The sequence below is a fragment of the Syngnathus leptorhynchus genome, chromosome 22 (genome assembly GCF_054491065.1).
Source record: "Syngnathus leptorhynchus isolate UIUO chromosome 22, UIUO_Slep, whole genome shotgun sequence".
In the NCBI taxonomy this organism is placed as follows: Eukaryota; Metazoa; Chordata; class Actinopteri; order Syngnathiformes; family Syngnathidae; genus Syngnathus; species Syngnathus leptorhynchus.
Window position 1 is genome coordinate 6558300 of NC_141216.1, and position 25228 is coordinate 6583527.

General features: G+C 45.3%; 6 protein-coding genes and 1 non-coding gene across 15 annotated transcripts; 5 read left to right on the forward strand and 2 right to left on the reverse strand.

Moving 5' to 3' along the window:
* The first annotated feature begins 7 nt into the window (after window positions 1–7).
* Window positions 8–2533, forward strand: cd79b (CD79b molecule, immunoglobulin-associated beta). The gene is made up of 5 exons (XM_085904068.1): window positions 8–1144; window positions 1318–1626; window positions 1712–1830; window positions 1958–2011; window positions 2080–2533. Exons 1-5 carry the CDS (start codon window positions 1054–1056, stop codon window positions 2173–2175), a joined length of 669 nt encoding a protein of 222 aa, XP_085760194.1. The 5' UTR covers window positions 8–1053; the 3' UTR covers window positions 2176–2533.
* A 188-nt stretch (window positions 2534–2721) lies between these two features.
* plekhm1 (pleckstrin homology and RUN domain containing M1) lies at window positions 2722–8369 on the forward strand. 3 transcript variants are annotated; one of them, XM_085904703.1, is made up of 12 exons: window positions 2722–2919; window positions 3611–3700; window positions 4053–4282; window positions 4364–4969; window positions 5086–5377; window positions 5531–5693; window positions 5944–6879; window positions 6947–7092; window positions 7155–7348; window positions 7418–7481; window positions 7559–7716; window positions 7785–8369. In XM_085904703.1, exons 2-12 carry the CDS (start codon window positions 3647–3649, stop codon window positions 7891–7893), a joined length of 2952 nt encoding a protein of 983 aa, XP_085760829.1. In that variant the 5' UTR covers window positions 2722–2919; window positions 3611–3646; the 3' UTR covers window positions 7894–8369. The 3 variants fall into 3 exon arrangements, with proteins under 3 accessions (XP_085760829.1, XP_085760828.1, XP_085760830.1); XM_085904702.1 differs by having other exon boundaries at window positions 2723–2974; XM_085904704.1 differs by having other exon boundaries at window positions 2723–2974; window positions 5152–5377.
* A 507-nt stretch (window positions 8370–8876) lies between these two features.
* On the forward strand, window positions 8877–12259 carry LOC147039793 (kelch domain-containing protein 1-like). The gene is made up of 13 exons (XM_085904359.1): window positions 8877–9141; window positions 9587–9657; window positions 9730–9847; window positions 9917–10029; window positions 10128–10218; window positions 10292–10390; window positions 10533–10607; window positions 10681–10739; window positions 10802–10914; window positions 10983–11055; window positions 11214–11298; window positions 11669–11748; window positions 11904–12259. The coding sequence occupies exons 1-13, from the start codon at window positions 9043–9045 to the stop codon at window positions 12031–12033; spliced, it is 1206 nt and encodes a 401-aa protein (XP_085760485.1). The 5' UTR covers window positions 8877–9042; the 3' UTR covers window positions 12034–12259.
* LOC147039794 (LIM and SH3 domain protein 1-like) lies at window positions 12160–15056 on the reverse strand. Its single transcript, XM_085904360.1, has 7 exons — window positions 14935–15056; window positions 14323–14417; window positions 14146–14230; window positions 13438–13545; window positions 12869–12938; window positions 12699–12775; window positions 12160–12569 (listed from the first exon to the last, which is right to left on the reverse strand). Exons 1-7 carry the CDS (start codon window positions 15001–15003, stop codon window positions 12396–12398), a joined length of 678 nt encoding a protein of 225 aa, XP_085760486.1. The 5' UTR covers window positions 15004–15056; the 3' UTR covers window positions 12160–12395.
* A 1467-nt stretch (window positions 15057–16523) lies between these two features.
* Window positions 16524–16595, forward strand: trnac-gca (transfer RNA cysteine (anticodon GCA)). Its single transcript has one exon. It is a non-coding gene; the product is annotated as a tRNA-Cys (tRNA).
* A 585-nt stretch (window positions 16596–17180) lies between these two features.
* On the reverse strand, window positions 17181–22076 carry plxdc1 (plexin domain containing 1). 3 transcript variants are annotated; one of them, XM_085903774.1, is made up of 13 exons: window positions 21843–22076; window positions 20272–20375; window positions 19693–19836; window positions 19558–19627; window positions 19347–19469; window positions 19159–19277; window positions 19003–19102; window positions 18367–18462; window positions 18216–18297; window positions 18094–18154; window positions 17901–18024; window positions 17676–17824; window positions 17181–17600 (listed from the first exon to the last, which is right to left on the reverse strand). In XM_085903774.1, the coding sequence occupies exons 1-13, from the start codon at window positions 21910–21912 to the stop codon at window positions 17475–17477; spliced, it is 1368 nt and encodes a 455-aa protein (XP_085759900.1). In that variant the 5' UTR covers window positions 21913–22076; the 3' UTR covers window positions 17181–17474. The 3 variants fall into 3 exon arrangements, with proteins under 3 accessions (XP_085759900.1, XP_085759899.1, XP_085759898.1); XM_085903773.1 differs by having other exon boundaries at window positions 19159–19469; XM_085903772.1 differs by having other exon boundaries at window positions 18094–18175; window positions 19159–19469.
* LOC147039797 (dickkopf-related protein 3-like) lies at window positions 18382–24983 on the forward strand. Of its 5 annotated transcripts, none has more exons than XM_085903776.1 (9): window positions 18382–19139; window positions 21467–21622; window positions 21859–21928; window positions 22013–22089; window positions 22214–22391; window positions 24160–24314; window positions 24385–24559; window positions 24621–24822; window positions 24923–24983. In XM_085903776.1, exons 5-9 carry the CDS (start codon window positions 22364–22366, stop codon window positions 24981–24983), a joined length of 621 nt encoding a protein of 206 aa, XP_085759902.1. In that variant the 5' UTR covers window positions 18382–19139; window positions 21467–21622; window positions 21859–21928; window positions 22013–22089; window positions 22214–22363. The 5 variants fall into 5 exon arrangements, with proteins under 5 accessions (XP_085759902.1, XP_085759903.1, XP_085759901.1 ...); XM_085903777.1 differs by having other exon boundaries at window positions 18382–18807; window positions 18987–19139; window positions 21859–22089; XM_085903775.1 differs by having other exon boundaries at window positions 21859–22089.
* Window positions 24984–25228: the final 245 nt, after the last annotated feature.

Below are 25228 nucleotides of genomic sequence, written 5' to 3' on the forward strand. Positions count from 1 at the left end.
ACAGAAAACAAAACGGTCGAAGTTGAACATCGCGGCTCAGCGGCTAACATTTAACGAGAGCCGCCCCAATCTTGCACGACGTTTATTTTTGGGCCTGTCCAGGTCCAGTTGCAGCCAATGGGGATGATGAGCGTCTAAAAGCGAACTTCGCCCATCAGCGCGTGTGATAGATAGATGTTTTTGTCTACTTCCTGTTGTCGTGCCAGGGGGCCTCGAAAGGGCAGGACTCATGTTTACATGTCCGTATGAGATTAATCATATTATTAATAGGTCAACTCTTCATGTCGCTTTTGGCCTCACGTCGATGCTGCGGTGACTCTCAAAAGGTTTTTTTTCCACTTACTGTCTTAATTGAAAAAGTCTTATTTGAAATATTAGCTACACATATACAAATGTATTGTGTTGTTCAAAACGAGTGTGTCGTTTTAAGGGGAAGAAATCTTTTTGGTGTTATTTACCGTCGGTAACTTTGACCAGCCTATTTTAATGCTGACTCAAACTTTGTTTACATTTGGGATGCAATGGAGATGCATGCCCAGCCGTGTGTATTATTTATCACTGTAAAAATCGGAATTAAAGAGAAAAGTGTTTTCCTGTTTGGGGCTGTCTCAAGGACGCCATCTAGTGGCTGCCTTAACAATGGAAAAACATCATTTTAGCCCAAATGGCAAAACCTGTAGCAATTCCTGGACGGAACCTGTGGTATTTACTGGCTCGTTTCATTAATATTAATTCAATTAAATATTAATTAAAAGTGTTTTCCTGTTTGGGGATGTCTCAAGGACGCCATCTAGTGGCTGCCTTAAGAATGGAAAAACATCATTTTAGCCCAAATGGCAAAACCTGTAGCAATTCCTGGAAGGAACCTGTGGTATTTACTGTCTCGTTTCATTAATATAACAGCAATCTCCCTTTTTCCCCCCCCCCCAATACAGTAATTTGTAGATTTTAATGCCTTAATGCCTCATTTGACTTTTGGGAGCTTGCAGCTCCGCCCTCTCTGTCTCGCCTCCTCTGCTCTTCTCCTCCTAACTGCACACCACCAACATTTTGATGAATGTTATTTTGTGTTTGTGTCTTTGCATGCCCATCATGATCTGGTTTCTTTATGGACTGTGCGTGTTAACACTGCTCCACGTGTCAGGTAAAATAAGTCTTCATTATTTTGTTTTTGTGTGTTATTTTGGGGGACTCGTTTCACTTCCTGGACATCTGGAGGAAAGAGGAACTTAGTCTAGTAGTATTCTTTATATATTGTATTTTGTGTTTTATTGCTTGCAAAAAGTGGATTTGAATGATTGAACTTGTTCCTCTCAGCCGCTGTTATCCGCGAGCTCGACATCATCCAGAAGCCGCGCTTCTACGGCGTCAGGCCCGGCCGCTACGTCACCATTTACTGCGCCTCATCCCACCAGCACCTGCCGGCCGAGGTGCGTTGGTACAAGACGGACCGCTATGACCAAGAAGTCGCTCAATGGCACCTGCTCGAAGATGCCATGACTCGTGATAAAGACCTCACACTCAAGGCCTTCCTCATCCTCCACGATTTGAGCTTCGAGGACAGCGGGGTCTACTTCTGCCGCATCAACGAGACGTGGGGGAGCGGCACTCAGCTGCAAGTTGCCAGTAAGTTTTCTTTTTCTACAAAAAGGGATTTCTGCTATAACATCACCGTGTTTATGTATGTGTACTGATTTTTTTCCCCTTACATGGCCCATCAACCGAGCACAAGCAATACATCGAAGCAACATGAAAGACGCCCTTATGGTCGTTCAGGGTCTGATGCTGGCCGTTATCGTGGCGCTTTTATTTCACCGTAATGGCAAAATGGTAAGAAGACAAAAAAGAAATGAGCACAGGTCACTAATTTCGGGGTATTATAAATGTATTTAAAAAAAAAAAAAAATTCAATCAAAAGGAAGTCGACCTTTTTGAATTGCCTTTTTTTTGTGACTAGATGAAAAGTAAAGAGCACATCTACGAGGAGCCCCAAATCGAACACATCTACGAGGTGAGTTAGGTCACATACTTCAAAATAAAAGTTACAATGTATTGCAATGCATGTTTGTTCGCGTGCAGGGCCTGACCATCCAGGCGTGCGGAGGAGGGGATTTGTACCAGGAACTGACTGTTTACGCCTCGGTGGATGACTCCGTCGAAGCCCCGTGGGAGTGACGTCAAAGAAATACAAAGATATTTTATTATACCCCAAAAAATATTAGCTTTAAATCCAAATTTAAATTCACAGTGCATTATAGCTTCACATCTGCAGACATTATACGACAACTACTTACTTCGTTTTTTGTATTTGCAAAAACATAAAGTATTGATTTACTATAGATAAACTCACATTTTGCATTAGGACTTCCCTTGAACGTTTTTTGAAATAAAGCTCCAGTTTTTTTCGTTCCAGCGTTTCTTCTTTCTCTTCATCTGAATATACAACAAAACTTGGATTGGTATAGTATGTCGAATGTTTCAAAGCGTTGACTTATTAAAGCGTTGGCTGCTCACTCGCACAGGTCACCAGGGAAGGGCACTGGGGTCGCAAGGTCATTTGTGTTAGATTCAAATAGATTCATAAGATTGTTCTTTCATATTGTGTCTTTTTATTGCTCCCCTGCACCACCCGTGTCAAGGTTTTCTCAATTTTGCCAATTGTAACGCGCATCCGCGGAACAGTGGTACTTTCAGACAAGTGCATTGTAGGAGGGGAATTAGCGCCCTCTTGTGGACATAGTCTTTTTCCCATGATGCACCTCTCTGCTCGTCCGTACACTTCGTTCTCGTCGAGAGTAAACAAACCTCAACTGGCGGTGTTCATTTCGTTACTTTAAAAAAAAAAAAAAAAAAGTTTTAGGGCGTGGTGCGATGGCAGAAACATGCACGGACTGACTTGACCCGACGTCCTCCTGCCAGGTTGATACTTTTTGGCTTCCTTTTGACATAAATGGAAAGTCAAATCCGCATCTCGGTGAGGACCCCGGCTAAGCTAACTATGACATGTAGCTACTCGGCTGGTTAAAATTCTTCATTATCAACGAGAGTGTCGTCAGGGGTGAAAAGAAGAAATAAATCTTACTAGACGGCACGGGAAGTAGACACTGATTAAGCTAAACGACTTTGTTTGGTTATGAAACTCTTTGTAAATTGTCCAATCATTGTGCTTTTTGATTAGTCTTATCCCAGACTAGATCATGTGAAGTTGTGAACTCAGTCACATGACTGCATTCTTTTTTTAAATTTTTTTATTGTTGCAATAAAGCGGTTTTCCTGACACATTTACTTTATTTAATAGTGTCTGATCCAATACCTTTGCTAACCTTAAAAGTAGTGCTCTGCTCTTACATCCACACATCTAGATAATGAAAGCTGGAATTCTCCATTTTTCTCTCATATTTATCTTTTGATTTAGATCCCAAATCTTTACTTTTGTATCATTCTATTTAACTGGATTATTGATGTTACGGGAGGGTTTAAAGCACTTCCAAAATCTGACTCATGATGGAAAAGGTCGCTCACTGGCAGTTAGGAAGTAGAAGCTAAAGTTGGTTAATCACATGTCACGCTATAGTGTCTCGTAATCTTTCTCCTTGTGATTCCTTTGTAGCATGCCGTGCGGTTATAGAATCTTGGAGACGGTGCCATGTTAGCCACGCACACGCCTGACGCGCCGCAAGAAGCTAAGCATGTTAAGCAGGTAAGTCTTGATGTCAATTCGGACTGCCGCACTCATCAAAATAATAACAACAAAATGGTGGCTGTCTTCCTGTCTGTTCTATTATTAGTGTCACTGGAATTAGATTAACAGGTCATCTGTTTTAGAGAGGCAGAAATAACAGGCAGAGTTATCTTGATCGTTAATCACATCTTTCTTGGCATCACGTGACTTTAGCCACAATGTTGGATAGTAAGCCGTGAGTGGTCTTGATTAGCACTTTTGGCTGCACGACATCTAGACGCGCCAAAAGTTATTCATCAGTTTTTGTTTTTTTTTTTTTTAAATGGACCTAAAGGAGGAAGTGGTTGTAACGTTGCTTCCTGTTTCGCAGATCAAGGAGAACCTGGCGCTGTCGCTCAAAGCCCTGCAGAGGCGCTACGTGACGTCGGACTCGGTGGTCACCAGTGAGGACGGCGATGCCAACCTGCTGTGCTGCGCACTGGAGGCCATCTTCGTCCACGGCATCAAGAGCAAGTACGTCCGCTGGGAGGCCAGGAAAGGCGAGAGCGGACCCCTCCCGCAGCCCTTCTTCTGGAATCTCCTTAAGACCGTCACCCATCGGTGAGTCCACCATCAGCACCTTCTTTTATTTCTAAGATAAAAAAGAAAACAGAAATCTCTCCCCACCCCGCCCATCTGCAGCGATGTGATCACAGAGCTGGAGAAGATCAACTTTGTGGGTACGGACGTGGGACGATGCCGCGCGTGGCTTCGTCTGGCTCTCAATCACGGTCTGCTGGAGTGCTACCTGTTATCGCTGTTCCGGGAAAGTGCCAAGCTGCGGGCGCACTATCAGCCCGGCGCCCTGCTGCTCAACGGCGAGGAACGCGAAGTGCTGCTCAGCTACCTGCAGGGCCTGGCCTCGCTCACCTTCGACCTCTCGTACAAGTCGGCCGTCCTCAATCGGTGGACCACCACGCCACTCGGCCTCGCCGGACTCTGCGCCCCGGCCGACTCTCCGGAAGCGCCCCTCAACGGGGTGGCGTGCAAAGACTCATGGGATACGCTGTCGGAATCGTCGGGATCCACCGACACGGGGCCGCCGCTCTTGTGGGCTTCTCGCGGGTCTCGCGGTGGCACCGGAGCGCTCAACTCGTCCACGTTGAGCCTGGACACCGCAGGTTCTTCACAGCTCTCCTCCAGCTCGAGCTCGGACAGCCTTCTCCAGGGGCAGGAGCACCCGAGCCCCGCCGGCGAGCAGTGGTCTTCTTGCGACGTCAGCCGTAGCACTAAAGCACCCTTGAAAGCGTAAGCATGTCATTGACCAAAGCATGTCACATTAGAAAATAGATAAATACATTTTCCCGGCAAACTTGTATTCATACTCGCTGCCATGAAAAGTAGTAAAACGTTGACCTCTTCAGGTCGCCACCCAAGCTGCAGGAAAACTCCAGTCAGGATTCCATGCGTGAGGACTCCTTTGTCTCCAGCTCCGGCGCCGAACACTTCTCCGACAGCGACCAGCCGCCCAGTTCCGCTCTCTCCGACGCAGAGCCGGCCGCTCCGCCCCTCGCTGACCCGCCATCGCCCCGCCGGAATCATGTTGACCGTGTGCAGCCCGCCGTCCCGACGATCCCAGAAAAGGCCGAGCTGGACCGTGGAGAGAAAGGAGTCGAGAGCGTCCTCTGCTTGGAGGTGTCATCAGACTCGCTCACGGTGTGTGCGCAGCTCAGAGCATTTGTGACTTTTAGCAGGATCCAGCACAGAATAATATATATTTTTTTAAATATCCTTTTTTGTTGTTGTCATTGTAATCACATGACACACCTTAACTCCCCCCCCCCCCCCCCCCCCTTTTTCTCATTTCAGCATTCTCGCTCCTGGATCTCCGACGAAGACATCTACAAGCCCCGTGTGGAATCAGAGCCGGACTGCGAGAAGCCACCGTCGCCACCTCCCCCTCTTGCTCCTCCTCCTGCTCCTCCCCAAGGCTCGCAGTTGCCACCGAGTGTTGTGCATCGCCGTCAAATAGGTAACTAAATCTCCGTGATTGCGGTGACCTCAGGAGATACCAGAGCAGGTGCTTTGCCTCCAGCGATCGCTTTCCATCTTGTCTTTCCGCATGTCGACCGAGTGAGTCAGACGGGCTTCTGAGGTAGTCCCGGAATGGAAGTGATGTCATCTATCATAACTAACAATTAAGAATCCAAACTCATTTTCAGATAATCACTTGTTGCTGATGTCAATCACTGGGCCACGCCTCTTGTCTCATGTTTTTCTAGGCCTCTCCAACCCCTTCCGAGGCTTGCTGAAGCTGGGCCACCTGGAGCGCCGTGGCGCCATGGGGATGTGGCGGGACCACTACTGCGAGCTGTCCCCCTTGGAGTTCTGCCTCTACCTCAATGCAGAGGAGCGCACCTGCTGCGACAACTGCTCCCTGCTGCGGTGCGAGGACGCCCGGCTGACCTCGCCCGACGGCCGCTTCGAGCTGGCTTTTCCCGGCAAGCGCCTTTACCTGCGTGCCGCCAACCGGGACGAGGCGGAGGACTGGGTGGACCGCGTGGTGGAGGCGATCAACAAGTGCCGGCCGACGTCCCACGTGGAGGAGCAGTGGGAGATTCTGGAGGTTCCCGGCGAGAACGGCGCCGACGTCGGCAGCGTTTCCTTCCCGTGCTCCGCTTCGTGCAGCCCCGAGCGATGCGCCTCGCCCCCTCCCCCTCAGGAGTTCAACTGGACTCGCAGGGCGGATTTGGAAAGGGACGCCATCAAAGAAGCGGTGCTGTATTGTTGCTCGAGCGCTGACGCTCACTCGTGGGTGCCTCTCGTCTTCTCGCTCTCCCTGGAGGCCTTGAAAGGCTTCCGGGTGCAAGAAGGAAGCAAGACGCTGCGGATGGCCTTCCCCATCCAGGAAGTGCGGGACGTGGTCCCTGACGTGGCGCTGGGCGGACCCTACTTTTTTAAACTCCTGACGCTCAGGGAGACACTTCGACTGCGGGCGGAAAGCGCCAAGGAGGCGTGCTCCTGGAGAGCTCTGATCCGCCGGGCTCTGGACTCCTACTTGGAGAGCGGGGAGGAGGCAATTGCGGTCGGCCGGAACCTTGATGGAAACCTGCACAGACTGGTCCAGCACAGACTCAAAGAAGATGGCCCGCTCCTCGTGCATTTGTGTACCGTGCCCGCCCAAAATGGACTGGACACGCAGAGCTTCAAATGTGCAGGTAACCTCAAAAAGGTATACATCTCAAAGTCTACACGGACTCTACTCACGTGGAGACGTCTGTCCAGGCTGCTCCCAGCAGATCGGCCCGTCGCTGGGACGAGCCCGCCTGTGCGAGTTCTCCGGCCAGTACTACTGTGACTCCTGTCACCGGGGCGACACCACCGTCATCCCTTCACGCATGCTGCACAACTGGGACCTCAATAAACGCGAGGTCTGCGTGCGCCTCGGCCAAGTCGGGTTTCTGTCTTTGTCTTTAACACCTGCGCTTTCCAGGTGTCCAGGAGGGCGCGATGGCTGCTGGCTCAGGTGGAGCAGGAGCCTCTGCTCAACCTGGAGCAACTCAACCCTGACTTGCCGACACACTCCGAGACCATGGCTCTTGTGCACAATCTGCGGCGGAGGCTGCGGCTACTGGGCGAGTACCTGCTCACCTGCCGCAGCGGAGCCTGCAAGATGCTTCAAGCCAGGTGTGTACAAAGGAAAGAAAATGCCGATGAGGATTTGTGACAGTGTCATTTTGTACACGTTCCCACTAGGATGGAGCAGCGAACATACTTACTGGAGTCCAGCAGCCTGTACAGCGTGAGGGACCTGCGTGAGGTGTGCGTTCCTGGAGAACCTTATCCCAGAAATGAAAGACTCGAATCACATGAAATGTCAACGGTCTTTTCCTCCAGATCGCCGAGAACCAGTACACCCTCTATCTGACGTCACTGTGCCATTTTGCCAGCACTCACGTTTTCAGCTGCAACCTGTGCACGCAGCGGGGCTTCATCTGCCAGATGTGCCACAGCCACGACATTATTTTCCCTTTCCAGTTTGACAGCACCACTAGGTAACGTCCCGTCGTTCCCCTGGATGCGCCATCTTCTCATCGTAATAATGACTTCACCTATGACCCAGGTGCAAGGAATGCAAGGCGGTGTTTCATCGGACCTGCGTGGTGCCAGATCACGGTTGTCCTCGTTGCCTACGAATGAGGAAGTATCTGGAGAGAGACCTGCAGGACTAAAGGAAGCCAATGGAGGGCGCCCTTGTTCTTCTTCTGGAGGAGCAGCCAAAAAAATCATTTAACCTCAAGTGCAATTATTATTATGAGTAAAAATGGCAGGTGGACTGATCCTAATTTATTGACTTGAGCAGCCACAGTGAATTTTCATCATGAGATTTTATTTGGGAGCTTTGTTAGTCTTACATGAGAAGTTAACAGTTTACACAAAAAAATAAGATTGGTAACATGTCCCAATGTGCCTTATACGTTGTTGTTGTTGTTGTTGTTGTTTTTTTCTTTCTTCTTTTTACGCCTACGGGACTTTTCTTTGGTCTGGTGCAATGCCGGCTCCTTTTCTGACTTTTCACGTTTAGCGAATCAAGTCGTTTCATTTTGCACACTTTGCACTGAGCACCGACTGTCGACTGGACACTCGCCATCGTCTGTTTAACAGCTTGTTTTTGATGTCTAAAAGTCAAATAAACGTCTTATTACATTCTGCGTCGATCAAATGTTTCATTATTTATCATTGCGAAACTTTGTGTCAATGTTAAATGTCAGATTTTTATACCCGCCACCCAAACAATACTCTTGCTTGTTTTTCAACAACTTGATATACAAGAATAGTACCAAAGCTGCATTGTTCCTCAAATATTGGAAGCATTCCATAAGAAGTTGAAAGGTAAGCTGCTCATAAAGGCTTGGAGACATGCCTTTACTATGTTTTGTAATTGTATATGCTATTTAAAAACGGAATAAAGAATTCTTTTCTAATACTGGCAAGTACGCACAACCTTTTAATATAACAATAGAGTAATTTCACTTCCAACGAGGCAGGCTTCGATTAATTTACGCACAGATAACAGGATATAAGTAATTTCTCAGTTTTCATTTGATTTAAATGCGATATTTGTCAAGGCAGTGAATCCAATCACGTGATCAGAGTCACCTGTGTAACTCCGAAATAATCAATTAAAAAAAAAAAAAGTCATAAATGTAGCTGAGGAAGTGCGCATGCGCAAAGAGGCAGGACACTTGTGCAGGTAAAAAGCTGTACGAACGAGACAAGCAACAGGGAAGGAGGAGTAAAAGCCAAAAAGGAAATCATCTGCAAGATTTCCTCCAGACACGCTACCCGTTTTTGTTCAGCATTTTTTTTATCGAAGCGGGATGGCGGGCGTACCGGCATCGACGAGACAGCTGGAGAGAAGCACCCACACTGCGTTCATCCACGGCAACAACACGCTATACGTGTGGGGGGGCTTCCAGGTAGGAAAAAAACTTAAAACGTCCTTTAGACAAACAAACTAACCCAGAAACAAATGCGTTATTAATTTAAATGCAATGTCCTTTTTCTATTAGTTCATTTAATTTTGATTGAGCGTCTGTATTAGTATAACAACCTTAAAATGAACCTAATTAGTCCCCCCTCTTGATTTTGAAAGCACAAGTATTCCAGACAATTTAACAGCATTTGAATTTTCAAAATCATCATCATCATCATCATTCCCTTCCCAACAAGGTTATTATAATCATTTTTCTGGTTGGCGCTCTTTTGATGATAATGATACTAGCAACACATGATCCTATAAGTTGACATCACCAATTGATTTGACATGATTTGTTCTAATGTTACTCAACTTGCACGCTATTTATTATTCTTATTATTATTTTTTTTTCTGTGGCTGTCATACATTCCAACTTGTCTTTAAAGGCCTCCGGCAGCGAAGACGTTATGCTCCCCAGTGACGAGATCTGGCTCTGCGACTTAGACAGTGGCTCATGGTAAACAAAAACCTGGTGGCAATGTTTGATTACATTCCCTACTCTAATAGCTGCTTCCTTTGATTGTAACAGGCAACGGCGAGAGATGGGCGGGGAAACGCCCCCTCCCCTGATGGGCTTCTGTGGTTCCTACATCAACGGCTCGCTCTACATCTTTGCGGGATACGACGGACAAACTTACAGCAATCGAGTGAGATAGGAGAAAGGCATTCAATTCCCTCACAGAAATAATAGAAATACCTCTTTTTTTTTTTTTTAGATGTTCAGCGTGGATCTCACGCAACAATGCTACTCGTGGAAAAAGGTGATGGAAGTCAAAGGAACGACGCCCTCACCGAGGAACAAACACAGCTGCTGGGTACACGGGGACAGGTCGGAAATGACCTGAATTTGACCTTTGTGGACACAGAAGTTGTTGGCTAGAAAATAAAGGAACAATTATTATTATTATTTTTTGTCCTTGAGTTCAGGTTGGTCTACTTCGGAGGCTACGGATGCAAGACGCTGCGGGAGGCGAGAAGCATGGCGTCCACAAACTTCATCATTGAAGAGATGACCTGGGTAAAACCCCTTGTCCGTGATCTTGGTGGTGCGCTGGTGCGCTGAAATGTTTTCTTCTCATCCGCCTGTGTAGCTCACCATCGGTGATGTGTCGTTTCGCTGCTGGGGCTGGCACAACGAAGTCGACGTTTTTGACACGTTGACCAGCACCTGGAGCGTTCCTGAGACCAAGGTTAGCCAGAAGTCACTTCCCACTTGACCCTGATGCTCAAAGACTGTCACGGTTAAACTCGGCTCTTCAAAGTTTCAGTGGTCTCATTAAAAAATTCAGTTTGATGTTTGATGGTGGTTCAACTGGGTTCTCTCCCGACCAGGGTATACCGCCGCTCCCCCGAGGCTGCCACGCCGCCGCCGTGGTGGGCAACAAAGGTTACGTCTGTGGCGGCGTGGTGAGTGATCATTTTAAGACTTCCTGTTTTAAAAACCTCTCGTCTTATCTCACCCCCCTTCGATATGCTTCAGGAAAGTGCCGAGTTGGATATGTACTGCTTGGACCTGGACGTCTGGAATTGGACCCAAATGTAATGTCCATACTTGTTTGTCGTGTGTGGACAACTGCTTCATTTGTCTCCCTGCTCTCCAGTGTGGCCTTGTCATCCCGCATGCCGCCGAGCCGTTCTATGCACACCATGACGCCCGTTGCTGATGACACCCTCTTTGTATTCGGTGGTCTGGGCGTAGACGGGGAAACGCTCAGTAAGTGTCGTGCGTGAGGTTAAAGGTCACATCCAGGAACCGCTTTGCTTTCAATTTTCTTATTCCAGATGACGCCTGGCAGTTTGATACGCTGACGAGAAAGTGGCGGGAGATAACTCACCCGCACGGCGACAAGCCAAGGTAGCTGCATCATATAACACCAGGGCTGGTGAGGGGGGGGGGGGGGGGGCATTGTGAGCCCAAAGTTGCACTTCCTGTTTGGCGAGTGACCCACGATATCGTATCTCCTGCGTTGTCTAACTCCGAATCTGTTCATTCTAACATTCTCCTTCGTGCAGGGTGTGTCACAGTGCCTGTCTGGGGAGTGACAATGATGTCATCATATTTGGAGGAAGCAGTAACCTGTCCATCACAATGGATTCGGTAGGTTTTTTTAAGAAATGAAAATTGCTTCAACGGTTTTCTTGAATTCCAAGAATGTTTGCACAGCTTTATGTTAATATGTCACTAAGTGGTTTAAAAAGCCAAAGGTCAAACCTCGCTTTTACAATTCCTTTTCAAACAATATTTAGGATCTTGGTGTGTACTTCCTGAAAATAAATAGTCAAATGTGTTTAGAACTGCAGACTCCACCTCAGAGCTTCCTGCGGGATCTTTAGTTGACCCTGGAACTAAATTTAGATAACGCTTCCTGTCGGTAACCGCTCGAGTCTTCTTTTTGGGACTGAGCGCAATGTCGGTCTTCTCCAAATTTCCTGTACCTCAATAATGTACATGAGCATGTCATCGGTAGATCACCGTTCTGACGTGTCCGTCGCAGACTCACAGCGGTGACGTGCTGATGATCCAGACGCAGCCGTACTCGCTTTTCAGGTAGCAGCGAGTGTGTGTGTGTGTGTCATGCTTTTCAAGAAAGTTATTTGCTAGCTATTTATAAACACCCACGCGCGTGATTTGGCGCTAATGAGCTTTACTTGACATGCTAGCTGCTTCTGAGTAAGCCACCCTTCCGTCTTCTGTCCCTCCAGATTGTGCGAGGACTTCCTGGGAAGGAACTCCGAGGTGTTCTCGCAACACCTTTGCAGGCTGCCGGCCAAGCTACGCGACAAAATTGTCAAGAGAATCTCTTTCTTCTCCAAGTCGCTTGTAACCTCTTGAACATGAACCCTGTCTTTCTTTGTTTTTTTTAAGTGACTTGAGCCAGTTGCTAACGTTTGTTTGCAAGTGTTGGAAAACCATGGCGATTTTTATTATTTAACATGCACAAAAAACAACAACAACCAGTTTGTAAGTAAAGGTCTTGTTTTAATGTAAATGTTATTCATAGAATTTTTATCTACATTTTTGAGGAGTATTTTGGAATAAAGCTATTAATTTTGTTATACATTAGTCTCTGTCACTCTTGAAATTTTATAGTTACAATTTTGATATTTCAAAACAAATACATTTTTGATGACCGCTGTTTTTTCTCATTTTAACGTCCTGTTCCAGGAAAAGAAAGCTGTATAATGTTTGTGTCATCACACAGGCCGCACATAATTGGCGGGCAACATTCCCCGCTGGCCAGTGCGCTGGTTGCTCCCAAACAGCCATCCTGCGTCGATGACCTCTACGTCCCCAATGAGGTCGCCCTCCTGCAGGGAGACCTCGTCCGCCTCCGCTGCCGTGTAGCTGTACAAGGCCTGGTAACGCTTCTGTGTTGGAGTGGAGACTCAAGTTAGAACTAAATGCTTTATTTGATTTATTGTAAATAATGTTATTAGTAGTGTCAGGGGCCATAAAAACGTCGAGGAAAACCCCAAAATAAAGTGTCATGTCCTCACCTCTCCGCCAGACGGCGCCACAGGATTAGAGCGCATCTGTGCGTCAAAGCTGTTCTTCCCCTGATTCGTCGGTTCCTCTTCAGAGAGAAGAAAAGACCCGTGAGGTATTTTATTAAAAATAATATTTAAGATACGTGAATTAATTTAAAAATCTAAAGTTGTCATGTCACCTTGCCTATTTTCTGGAGGCGGCGCGTCACTTCGTACTTTGCTGCGCTCGAAGTCTTCATGGTACTTGATCTGCACACAAGATGACGCCAATTCTCATTTCTCCTCATTTCTGCAATATTAAATATTAAAAAAAAAAAAACTGGCAAAGCCTTACTGAGCACTTGAATGTTGCCTTTTTAAGAGACTTAGTGTCTTGTTGAAAGTTTTTTTTTTCAGGATATTTATAAAAAGTCTGTTTACATTCTTGAAATGATTTGAGTGAACACTGGACTGCTTGCCATCCAATTACAAAACAAATCTGCCCCATTTAGAAGATAAACTATACAAGTCAAGCATCGGTGGAAAAATCTGGATGTGTACAGCCTCTTTCCTGTGTGTGTGTGTGTGTGCATGCTTTGGTTTTGTGTGGAATGTGTGTGTGAGAGCGGATGTTCAACTGTGTGTCCACAGTTGAGATGTTTTGACCATATAGGGCCGCAGCAAAATGACTGACTTGGACTTCAGAGGAGGACTTGGTGTAGCTTGTGTAAGCACTCACTGATCCACTTTAACTCGAGGCATTTCTTACATCACTGATTTGCTCTTGCGTCTTCTTCAACCTTTGCATCTCCGGCGTGTCCACCACCACGCTGAAACCTTTGCCCTTGTTCTTCTCAAACTCCTCCTTGTAGAGGGCCTAAAATTCAATTGAAGCCAATTAGTGGAATCAATGAAATAACTTGAAATATTCGAGAGCGTGTCTGCGGAAAAAAACAAAAAGTGTGCCATTGAAGTAAGCCAGAAAAAAATAATTCCATTCGTTGGATTGTTTATGTGAGTCATGTTGTGGCTATGAGGAATATTTGGAGGCCGTGAGAGAGCCATGCTACTCTGCAGAGACTTTTATGGTCATAAACACAAGAGGCAGCTTGCTGCTTCTTCTTACCAGGTAGAGATAAAAAAAAATAATAATCATAATTATGATGTACATTTTAACCCCACCCACCCATTATTGCTGCTAACTAGGAATGGGAAACTTCCCCATCAAAGCGATATGATACACATGCCAACAATTCGATACATTCACGATTCATGGAATTGCCAATGATAAGATGTGATACGATTCTCCCACCTCCCGCGATACGGTGCGATACAGTACGATTAAATTTGAAAACAATGCGATCCAGTACGATACGATACGATCCAACTGGTATCGATCGTATGGATTTTCCCATGCATATCGGTGAATCTTCCCAACCTTACTGCTAACTATTCTATTTTTGATTTTTAGCCTTACCTGGCTGTTGAGCATGCTCTGCTGCTTGAGACGCAGGTTCTCGGGGGTGTCGGCCACAATGGTGAAGGATGTTTTGGGGTAGTGCCTTGTTGTTGTTGTTTTTTTAAGAGATGAGCATCACATGCATCTCATGACAACTTCACATGTTTAGGAAGGTTTTCATTCATTCAAACTTACATGCTGCAGTAAGGCCGCTTGTCGAAGCCTTTGTAGTTGTTCATGCTCAACGCCATCTTGCACACCTCACAGCTGAAACAACCTTTGTGCCAGTACTACACACACACACACGCAATGTTTTTTTGTCTATTTTTCTTCTCCTGCAAGTCTTTCATTCAAAAGGGTGAGAAACCTGCGGCTTGTGGGCCAATTCTAAAGGTAAGCAAAACATCAGGAATTCTGTGGGCTGTAAATGTCAATAGAATAAACACAATATGAATTGTTTACTCCACAAGTGGCCTGCACGTTGTCTAAACAATCCTCTTTGTTTGACTTTTTAGAGTGCAACATAAACTTAGCCCCCATCAATTCAAATTCTGCCTATTACATGTCACCTTTGGTATCTTTTTATCTAACTACAGAAACAATATTTACCCTAAAATAAAAGCACACATGTTGGTTTACAGCACTTCCTCAAATTATTCTCCAAATAGCAAACTTTTTTTGCCCTAGCATTAATTGCATCTGCTTTTTCCATCTCAAAATCCGACATGAAACATCCTATAATGAAATCAAATTTCAAAATTATGTAAATGTAAGGGCAAAACAAAGTGTAGATGAAATATTTTTTACCTTATCGAGGCAGTTGATTTTCTCTGTGGGGTAAACCGGTTTGGTGCATCTCCCACACGGCGGATTCATTCTCTCTCCCACCACACACCCCCCACAAGGGCCAAAAGGAGTTGCAAGATGTGTGGGGGATGAATGGACCGAGCTGGTCACACGCACGTTTAATACACGCATGTGACGTCACAAGTAGGTGGCGTCTGCATCAGGAGCAGTCAAAATTGTTTTAAAAAAACAACTTTGTAATGCAATGCCAATACTCTGCTTAAAGCCAATTAAATGAATGTGAGCTTTTATTTGCCGAAGTACAACTTTTTTTTAAATCATAAATGCACTTTACAGCACTTGAGGCGTTCACATATTGAAGTAAACATTTGAGATGACTTCTAATCACCTGAGTTTTTTGGGTGACATTTTTTTAATACACATCAGTGCCACGCGTTATATTTTTTTTTAGGGTTGGATTGTAGTGACGTCATTTTTTTAATACAGTCCTATCAGTGTTGGGCCCGCTTCACCGTCCCTTTAAGAGCCATGCTAGAGGCAAAAATATACATACACATCATACACAACTGCGAAACTATTTTAATTGATGTTTTATTTTATTTTATAGCAATGCTGCGGATCAAAAATAAACGTACACGTAATACACTGGACTGCAAAATCATGTCAATTAATGGGTGCGCTGATGTTTTGAATTGCTCTGTCGCCCCCTTGCGGTTATACCATAATATAATATAAGAAAACTAAAATAAAATTTAAAAAGTACTATAATAAAATAAAATAAAGATATGAGAATATATTATATGAGTGAAATATATTAGATATTTTAATAGTATTTTGTGATATAATGTATTTTCGTTTTACTATTTATTTTTTATTATTTTATGTATTATATTGAATTGAATTGATGGTTTATTTTGTTTTATTTTAGTTAATCTTAATATAATGCAAAACCATGTAAAATGGAATAATATTCATAAATGATGTAAATTATATACATTTAAAATATACCTTCAATTCAATACAATAAAATAATACATCAAATAATAAAATAAAATAAATAATAAAACTAAATCTATGATAGAACGGAATTCATGATGTAACAGTATATATAATAATAAAAGACATGATATAACAAAATAATATATTAAAATCTCTTACATATTTTATTCATATCATATATTCATTTTATTTTATAATACTAAGTTTTTTAATTTTATTTTAGGAATGGTTTAAGCATGCGCTTCAGAATTTGACCACAAGAGGGCAACAGAGCAATTCAAAACGTCAGGGCACCCATTAATTGACGTAGTTTTGCAGTCCAGTGTCTTACGTGTACGTGTAATTTTGCCCCGCAGCATGGCATTTAAAATCTGCGTACACAGTATGTATTATGCTGCCATTTGCTGGACGCTTGTGGTACTACGCTTATTTTTTGTACTATGTTTTAAACGCTTATTTTTTGTACTATGTTTTAAACAAAGCGGTTAAAGGTCGAGTCGAAGGATAGTTTACGATAGTTAGACGTAATACCGTGCCGAAACACTTGGTAGCTATCGATTTAATGTTTAATCTATTAAGCGTCAGTAACCGGGGGTATAGCTCAGTGGTAGAGCATTTGACTGCAGATCAAGAGGTCCCCGGTTCAAATCCGGGTGCCCCCTCTTTTTCAACATCTTCTACTTGAATCTTTTTTTTTTTTTTTTTAAGGGCGATATTATATAATTGACTGTTTATGTTGTTTTTTTTTAATGCAATTGACTTTAATGTCACATATAGAAACCGTATGTCTCGAGAGTCTATCCACTTATCAAATGGAGATCATAAACACCAATGAAATCTTTAGTTAATCATTTATCTTGTAAATGTATCTATTCTACACTCTGCTCCATTTTGATGGAACACTAGGAGTAATTAATATAATGAAGCATCTCAATAGACAAATGAACACACCCAGGAATTGTTTTGAAAAGGGAAACGTGCATAAAGTTTCCATTACCAGTGATTCACAATCACTGTGTTGTGAGAGAAGATCAGGAATGCTGAAGAACATTATCCGTTAGTTTTAAAATCATGAATTTACGGCACATGTGACGCACTGTATAGTGACAGGCAGAACAATTATATACTTATCCGCAAGGTGGCAGAATTTCCATCATTTCATCCATATCTGAACGCTTAGTCGGCAAAAAAGCTTTGTGCGCAAATGCTTTGCTTCATGAAGGTTGGGAAATCATTCAACTCTCTGAAACCATTTTTTAATATAAGACATTTGACCATGAAAAATAACATCACAGAAAGGATGCCAGTTTCTTCATCTATATAATCTACAGTAATATCATGTAACAACCAAAATGTCAGATTTAAAAACACAGATGGGAAGAGTATCATACAGTCTGTCCATCGACATTTTATTTTGGATTGATGGGGTTATTCTTCTTTTCATTTTAGACCTTGCCGATGTCAAGGAGACCCAAAGAAGGCCGGGAAGAGCTGCCAATAGTTGGTGAGTGGATTTTCTGTTCATCTCTAGATGGGGGCCTTCAGCAGCACTGTTCCGCCTCGATGAAACCTTCCTTCTCATGACCCGTCAGCTCCACCTCGCCGTAGCTCGACGGGCAGTCCTGGTTGCGGAACTTCGTAGCGGGCCAGTAGTTGTTGCTCCGTCGCTGCGGTACATACCGACAGTCAAGTCATTAGAGCGAAATTTAAAAAATGAAAGTGTCTGTGACGTATGTTGACACCTGCATGAGGTAGAAGGGCGGCGCCAACGTAGGGTGCGTGTTGATGTAGTACACAGCTAGCAAGGTTAGCGCCACAACTAGCACGAGAGCCCCCACCACACCGGCGATGATGGCCGCATTCTCAGTCATCCTTGTGTGGTCCCGAGGTTCTGTTTTGGGGCGAGTCAGCCATGGAAAATGTTCCAGACCTCCTGGAGATCAGAGACGAGAGACCACTCAACTCACCCCTGGTGACCACGTCGTCGTGGAACTCGGCCGAAGATGACGTCGGAGCAGCCGACGAGTACGAGGAGTATAATGTGGGGTCTTCAGGCGACGCCGTGTAATAGTCCTCGCATTTGCCTTCAGCCTGAGCGCCATATATCACGTGACTCATCTGAAGAACATCGACAACGTGGAGGCTTCACGAGTCTCTCACCTCTTCGGGACAGTTGTAATCCAGCCACTCCTGTCGAAGACGGTCGATTCCATCTGAGCATCTGAAGCGGAAGCCGGAGTTACTTTGGGGGGGGTTTGCAATTTGGACCACCGCCGTCGTACCTTTGAAGCGTGTTGCACCACCCGCACCCGCTTGTCAGGTTGGACCCCAAGCAGAGATCACAGGACGTGTGTTGAAGACAAGCTGAAAGGTGAAACAAGTTACTGGACCCGATGGCGTCTTTTCCTGCCATGTTTTTTTTTTTTTACATACTTGCCAGCGGCGTGAATTCAAAAGCCAATCCGCTGGCAATGGTGCTGGTGTTGATTTCAACCCGGTGATACTCGTAGATGGTCCTCTGCTTTGCATCTTTAAGACAAAAGCCTTCTCTAAGATGTCCGTCTTTTTTTGCGCTAGTACCGTAAAGATGCTACGACCAGGACTACTGTCACGTCTCGTACCCAGCCGTTCGTTCCAGCATGTGTCTGTTGTCATGGTTTCGGTCTGTGTGCTCGCCCCTCCCCTCCTGTGTGCCCCTGATTAGTTTGATTATTCTCACCTGCCTCTTGTTACCTGTCATGTACATAAGTCCTGTCTGCCCCTCATGCCCCCCCCCGGTCGGATCATTGTCTTTTTGTTGCGGTTGCTGTTGTTTTGTTGTCGTGTCGTCTTCATGTCTTTTTTGGTCCCTGTCGTTTTTCAAGTCTGTTTTCGGTTAGTCAGTCATGTTCTCGTTTTGTTAAGTCATGTCAGTTTGCAGAGTCTGTCTTTGGTTCCTCCAATAAACCCTGGTCCGAGCTGCACTTGGTCGCCCTGCTCCATTCCAACCGTGACAACTACTTTGCTAACAGCTAATGGGGACAATTCTGCTCACAAACATTTTGCCTTGACAGGAAGTTGAAAGATGACCTGCAATCTCCGTAGATGGGATTAAGGCCACAAACGCGTCCGACATTCCCACTTTGACGGGATGCTCTGTGGAGTTAATCCCCTCCACCGGCACCGGGATCTGGACAACAAAATTGTTGAGTGTATTTGGACGACAGGTGCGAAGAACAAACTCACCTCTCGGTAGTTAAACACCACGGTTCCGTTTTTGTGCAGCGCCGCCTGGAACGTGAAAGCTCCTTCGATCTCTCGGTCCTTTAATCGTACTTTGTCCCATTGGACCACAAACAGATGACCTGGACACACACCACAGCGCCCTCTCTGGTCACACTGGTAACACATTCCCCTCCATTTCCCACGCTTACCGTTGTCGGAATACCTCACGGTGGAGTTCATGGAGAAACTGGGGTCAAAGTTGGCCATGAGTGGGGCGATGTATTGAGTGGCAGTTAGCATGCGGTGGGTGATCTCCCCCATGAAGATGAAACCTTGCGGGATGAGAAAAGAACTTCACATCTTTTGTGTCCAAAAAAGAAAAATCTCATGGCACAGATTTGGGTCGATGCTAAAACTCACCACCAGTCGCGACGATAATTTGTCTCAAGTAGTGTCCATAAAATGGAAAGTCAAATGAAAGCGCCACCCTCTGGAATTTAAACAAAAACATTATCAGGGAAATGTTTTCAAGTTAGCATTTGCCACGTCTCTCACCGCCGCCTTCTGATGTGCATTGGACAGGATGCCATGGATTCGGACTTGGCTCTTGTGCAACGAATCCAAGTCCACCCACAAGTCTCGGGTGCGCCTGTCGTTGGGGCCGAAACTCTGCCAGCTGTAGTAGCGTTGCGAGTCCTCCTGAAGACATACCGGTGAGACAGCATTATTATGGCGGAAGGAGAAGGATGAAAAGTAGAACGCTTAAACGCAGTTGCTCCACATACAACCAGCGACCCATTTTTTTGTCTTTGCATGGACATTTCCAGGAAGGGAGGGGGCTTCCTAGGTGAGGGGCATTCACTGGCATTGCAGCTGCATGATTGTTAAATCCCACTCCCTCCCTTTAAACAAGCACTTTGGACATCCAGAAGTCATCTGTGTCCAAGTGAGTCATCATTGGTAATGGTTCACATGTCATCTGGCAGGACCTTTGCTCTATTTTTCCATTTGGATCAAACAAAGGGAAAAGTACAACACACTTAACCGTCGTGTGAGGCAAGACGTTCAGGTTAGGGCTCAAATCGGCACGACTGAACATAACTGGATGGAGATATTTCATAATTGGCTTCTCACCACTATTTGGGTCATGTTGTCAGGCAGGAAAGTGATGTCCAGTCGTCCTGCCTGCGGCGGAACGTTGCGAGGGCCTCTCAGCCGTCGGAGGCCGGTCTCGCTCTCTGCGATAAGAAATTCCATCATGTGAGAAAGTTGACTTGAACAAAAAGTGTGAGAGGAGCTTTAAAGCTACACGGACACCCTTGGTATGGTGCTGGTACATCTGTTTTTTATTGGCTAAACTGGGTTGCGTTCCAGAGACGGAGTCAACTTTTTAAGGTGGAGCACTGCAACTTTTAATTTATGCGCAGGCGTGTGTGATTATGTAATGGAGATGCTCGTAAAACGATTGCCTAATTAGCATATTTGAGTCCCAGAGTTTATGCTACAACTGAAATTGATCTTCAAACTTCTTGGTGGGCTTCTTCCACATTTGTTTACAATTGTGATTTAACTGTAATGTCCTACCCCACCACTAGGTGCCGCTAAAAGTTCATCTTTTAGGAAAACTGGATCTCTGCTGTGTCTCAAAAATGATTCATCAGTCAATTCTGTTGACATTTAAACAAGCAGCATTTTCACCTTTTTTTTTTTTCAAACATCTTACAACACGCAAAGAAAAACGAAAGCAAATGTCTTGGCGGAAAACAAAAGCTGATGTTCTTTCCGGCTGTTTGGAAGCCCACAAATCCACGGATGATAAAAACATTTCCTCTAAAATGAGGTGAAGGCACTTGAAAAAAGAATGTGTGAAGGGCACTTCAAGTTTTTCAGAACTAAAAAAAAAAAAAATCTATCTTGAATGTGCAAAGTCATATTGTAGAAGAGTGTCTGATGTGTATTACGAAATATCCAGAGGTGCTCTTGGCGTGGGCTGAAGTCACAAAGCAGCTTAAGTCATAAGCGTCTTTGAGTCCTTGAAAACCACTACATAAATTGAATGAATCATTATTATTATAACATGTTGAAACTGGAAAAGGAACTTGAGCTCACTCACGCCTGTATTCACGTGATAGAATTTGGCAAGAGGACATAATTTGACTGGGATTCAAAAATGTCTGGCTGTTTATCCTGGGAATAAATAACTTCACTAAATGCAATATACATTTTTTCAACTCATTAACTACCTGCATAAAATGGATATTAGACGTCTATAGCCGTCAATAGGAGTGAATGAGTTAAAAATCAATATCGCATATCGTGTTGTTGGCAGGTATGAGAACAGAATCTCTGATGGTGATCACGAGGGAGGCCAGAGGAGGAAAGTGGAGCATCGCTGATTTGTTGGAGGAGGAGCAGAAGAACGGGGTCTGGCTAAAAATATAGAATCTCCAAGGAGAACAGAAATACATACTGTACATGCAGGAAGGTAAGTAGTACACAGGACACCTTCGCTGTAGGAGTTGGCAAAAAAAAAATGTTAATAAATCATAATTTGAGACTTTCTGGATTTTGCTTTTGTGTTGAGGGGTTGGGCTCAGTTTTTGGGTTCAGGACAATTCTAAGTTTTGGAAATAAAGTCATGGCATTTGTTGTTTTCTTACTTGAATTCCAATAAACTCTGGAAATGGGTTCGTGGCTAGGCTTACCTTCACGAGTCCACAGGGTCCCCAACTGAACCTGGAGAAGACATACGAGGAGAAGTCCGCCAAGCTCCATCTCCGCCCGTCTCGTCGTCAGTCCCACGTCTCGACTTCCACTGGGCTTCACCGCCTGCGGTCGCTTTCCTTCTCCTCAGCCAAGGTTTTTGCCCTTGCAGCTTTGCTCCGTGCTCCTTCAGAAGAACATCTGGGACGGCGGCTCCATGACAGCGGGAGAGTTGACAAAACAGCTCGAGTGAGGAGACTCTCTTTTTTTCTCTCCCTCTCTCTCTCTCTCTCTCTCTCTCTCTCTCTCTCTCTCTCTGACTGTTTGAAAGAGGAAGGAAATATTTATGCTTTTTTTTTTTCTCCTCATTCAGGAGAAGTGGGCCAAAAAAATGAGGAGTCTGGGAGGGGCTACCCCCCTCGTGTGAAGCCAAACAAACGTGATGATATTTTGGAAGAAAACATGTTTTGCTGACACCAAAACACCATATGGACCATGATGGAGATCACGTAATGCATCAAAGATGACAAGTGGAGGCCATTCAAAGTCAGGTGGGAGTGTCAAAACCCAACCTGGCTAATTTATATTAGCTTATTGATCAGCAAATGTGTTCCTTTGTTTTGGGTGGCTCACTGTAACTCATACAAATATGATCCAAATGACCAAAACAATGTCTGAAGACTTTTCTGGGTCGCCTGTTGTTGACTCACTGTTGCTGTGCCGTCAGAGTTTTGATGGAAGCCTCATTGATTTACGACTGTTAACTCCACGTTGTCCTCTTCGCCCTCGCGCCGTTTCAATTTTGGCACAGGGGAATTTTGTCGGGGCTGTTTCCCATTACGGCAGGAATCACATTCGCCTTTCTTGTCCCAATTGGAAACAGGCTATCGAGAATACCGAGTCGACCGAGACGAAAGACAGCGCTCACATGAGAGGATTAAATAAAACACTACAAATTATAAATTAACTTAAAACGGATTTTTTCAGATTTATCTTAAAGATAATACCGAGTGCGCTTTTAGTTTAAATTGTGCAACAATGTACAAATGTGCATTGTTTTGATTTGCAAGGCGGGTAAATTGGGGGGTGAGTCCTCTCAGCATCTTCGCCCCTGTGGTCAGCATTCATGGCTCCCCGCGGGGGGTCAAGGTCCATTACAATGGGCAAAGATCACCCTGCCCCGAAGGTTGTTTTGTTACATACCCCCCCCCCCCCTTCTCTCCCAATTGCACCGCCTCGCTAGCATGTTGATTGAGAAAAGGGAGCACGTTCATTACGGAGGTCATTAGCGGAGTCACAAACCCTGGGGGAGCATGTTCACACTTATCTGCCGGCTAAACAAATACAAGCGGCGGCCATCTCGGTGTCACTACGAACGGACAACAAAAATAAGGAAGAGAATTGACATTGTGAAATTTGAATCCTAATTCGTGTTTGTAAAATAACATCCCTACAAAGCATTTCTATCTTTGTTACAATATGTAGAATTTCATCTTTTCAGTCATGGAGGCCATATTTACATATTGCTAATGGGTCCAGTTGCGGCCATTGTGTCACCTAATTGAGCAGCAATTACGTCATTAGTCTGTGTTAGCATGTTTTGATAAAGGATTTAAGTAGCCGGCGGAGGATAGCGATCACCTCTGTCTGCCGTCAACGATATGCAAAGAAGTCCTGGACTTATCCTGGCATCAGTCTGAGGGAAAGTACTGAATGCTAATCAACGGCTAGCAAACAAAAGCATTGCTAAAAACGTTTGGATTTGTTTTAGGAAATGAGGGATGCAGGCAAATACATCTGTTAGAATTGAAGTGTGATTACTTTGCTAAGAAAAATGAGTTTTTCCTCAACCCCATTTATACCTCCCCCCATTGACCCCCGTCAACCCCCCACCCCACCCCTGAGAACTAATAGCTGATGGTAATTACATTTAATGAGATCATGGGGTCGTCTGTAGGGTGCACTCTTGCAAATTGCTCTCGGCATGGGGTCTGAGGTAGGGGGGCGGGCGCTAGGGGTTTAGGTCTCCAGATTGTTTTTGGGGGGAGTCACACAGTGACTAGTAGCTCTTGTGGTCGTTCCCAACTTTAGGGGGGACGTCGGGCGGTGACTTGTTGTTTTAGCTAATCCATTAACAACTAATTGTCTCCTCCTCCCTCGCTACTTGAACAAACAGCCCATTGGGAGGGGGCCGGGGTTACCCACAGGGGGGTCGACTTAAAGTCTTATAAAAGTGAAAGAGGAGCTCGGTCACTGTCACTTGCTGAACCTCCAAGACGCCAAGTCGAAAAACTCCCGACTCGCTCTCCATTTTGTTAGCCATGTTGCCCAGCGTGTGGATGGCGAGCCTGTGTCTGTGCTTCGCTCGGACCGAGGCGCACATTTGGGCGTGGATGCTAAACATGCCCCACAGTCCACCCAAAGACGGGACCGGGGCTATTCGGGACGTCGCGCCCCCTGCCAGATCCACCACGGTAAGTAAGATGTATTTCTTGTGTTCTAATTTTCCCCAAAGTCCTGAACACAGGTCACGCTTGTCCACAGGCGATGTGCCACCACGACAGGACCTGCGGGCGAGGGTTTTCCTGCGACCGCCACTTCGGCCTATGCGTCCCCCTCCGCGGGGAGGGGCACTACTGCCGCAGGGACGCCCAATGCGTGCGAGGCCTCAGCTGCATGTTCGGCAAATGCCACCGCAGCATTCCCGATGGGCAAGAGGGTAAGTGACCTACTTTTCAATCAAAGTATTATTATTTGGAAATTCAATTTGAATCCCCCAGGTGCACGATGCAAGGTGGACCGCGACTGCGGGGCATCCATGTGCTGCGCACGCCACCACGGCGAGCGCGTGTGCAAACGGCGGCTGATGAGCGGCGACGGCTGCTACGTCCCCGACGGCGGCCTGGCGTTCAGCATCAACCAGATCTGCCCCTGCGACGAGGGGCTTCTGTGCCGAGAGAATATCGCCCCACGCAGGAGAGAGTGAGTATTATTACGAGACAAGATTACAATCATTTCCTAACTAAATATTTCGTTTCTCCTCATGTCGACGTGACCTAACTCCGACTTGGTTGTCTTCCAGGAGGGATTTTATTTACCAGAAGGAACACACAAGCTGGACGTGCCAAGTTCCCAAAAGCTAACACCGAGCTCAATCCTCACACTATTTATTAACTCCATTGTACAGGATTGTGTATATAAAAATGATCTCCGTGTTTTGATTATTTCTTGTAATTTTTGTGAACTCAAGCACTCCACTGACATAATAACACACGTCTGCTGTACTCCAATAGAATCAATAAAAAAGTGAATGTGTCCTAGAATCAGCCACACTTTGGTTCTTTTAGTAACTCAAATGACCTGTAACTCGAGCTTCCGTTAGATGCTA

Bases quoted from the DNA above. Each gene is read 5' to 3' on its own strand.
- LOC147039794 (XM_085904360.1), bottom strand. From the start codon at position 15,003: ATGAATCCGCCGTGTGGGAGATGCACCAAACCGGTTTACCCCACAGAG. The intron at 13,546-14,145 runs GTAAGGCTAAAA...ATTGAATTTTAG, and splicing joins AGAGCATGCTCAACAGCCAG to GCCCTCTACAAGGAGGAGTT. The intron at 12,776-12,868 runs GTGACATGACAA...TTCTCTCTGAAG, and splicing joins GCCTCCAGAAAATAGGCAAG to AGGAACCGACGAATCAGGGG.
- cd79b (XM_085904068.1), top strand. From the start codon at position 1,054: ATGAATGTTATTTTGTGTTTGTGTCTTTGCATGCCCATCATGATCTGG. The intron at 1,145-1,317 runs GTAAAATAAGTC...TGTTCCTCTCAG, and splicing joins AACACTGCTCCACGTGTCAG to CCGCTGTTATCCGCGAGCTC. The intron at 2,012-2,079 runs GTGAGTTAGGTC...GTTCGCGTGCAG, and splicing joins AAATCGAACACATCTACGAG to GGCCTGACCATCCAGGCGTG.
- LOC147039793 (XM_085904359.1), top strand. From the start codon at position 9,043: ATGGCGGGCGTACCGGCATCGACGAGACAGCTGGAGAGAAGCACCCAC. The intron at 9,848-9,916 runs GTGAGATAGGAG...TTTTTTTTTTAG, and splicing joins GACAAACTTACAGCAATCGA to ATGTTCAGCGTGGATCTCAC. The intron at 10,391-10,532 runs GTTAGCCAGAAG...TCTCCCGACCAG, and splicing joins GGAGCGTTCCTGAGACCAAG to GGTATACCGCCGCTCCCCCG.
- LOC147039797 (XM_085903775.1), top strand. From the start codon at position 22,364: ATGACAAGTGGAGGCCATTCAAAGTCAG. The intron at 22,392-24,159 runs GTGGGAGTGTCA...CCATTTTGTTAG, and splicing joins TGGAGGCCATTCAAAGTCAG to CCATGTTGCCCAGCGTGTGG. The intron at 24,823-24,922 runs GTGAGTATTATT...GTTGTCTTCCAG, and splicing joins ATCGCCCCACGCAGGAGAGA to GAGGGATTTTATTTACCAGA.
- plekhm1 (XM_085904703.1), top strand. From the start codon at position 3,647: ATGTTAGCCACGCACACGCCTGACGCGCCGCAAGAAGCTAAGCATGTT. The intron at 4,970-5,085 runs GTAAGCATGTCA...TGACCTCTTCAG, and splicing joins ACTAAAGCACCCTTGAAAGC to GTCGCCACCCAAGCTGCAGG. The intron at 7,482-7,558 runs GTGTGCGTTCCT...CTTTTCCTCCAG, and splicing joins GCGTGAGGGACCTGCGTGAG to ATCGCCGAGAACCAGTACAC.
- plxdc1 (XM_085903772.1), bottom strand. From the start codon at position 21,912: ATGGAGCTTGGCGGACTTCTCCTCGTATGTCTTCTCCAGGTTCAGTTG. The intron at 18,463-19,002 runs GTCATCTTTCAA...TTTGTCTTAAAG, and splicing joins CCCATCTACGGAGATTGCAG to ATGCAAAGCAGAGGACCATC. The intron at 18,298-18,366 runs GTATGTAAAAAA...TTCACCTTTCAG, and splicing joins TGAATTCACGCCGCTGGCAA to CTTGTCTTCAACACACGTCC.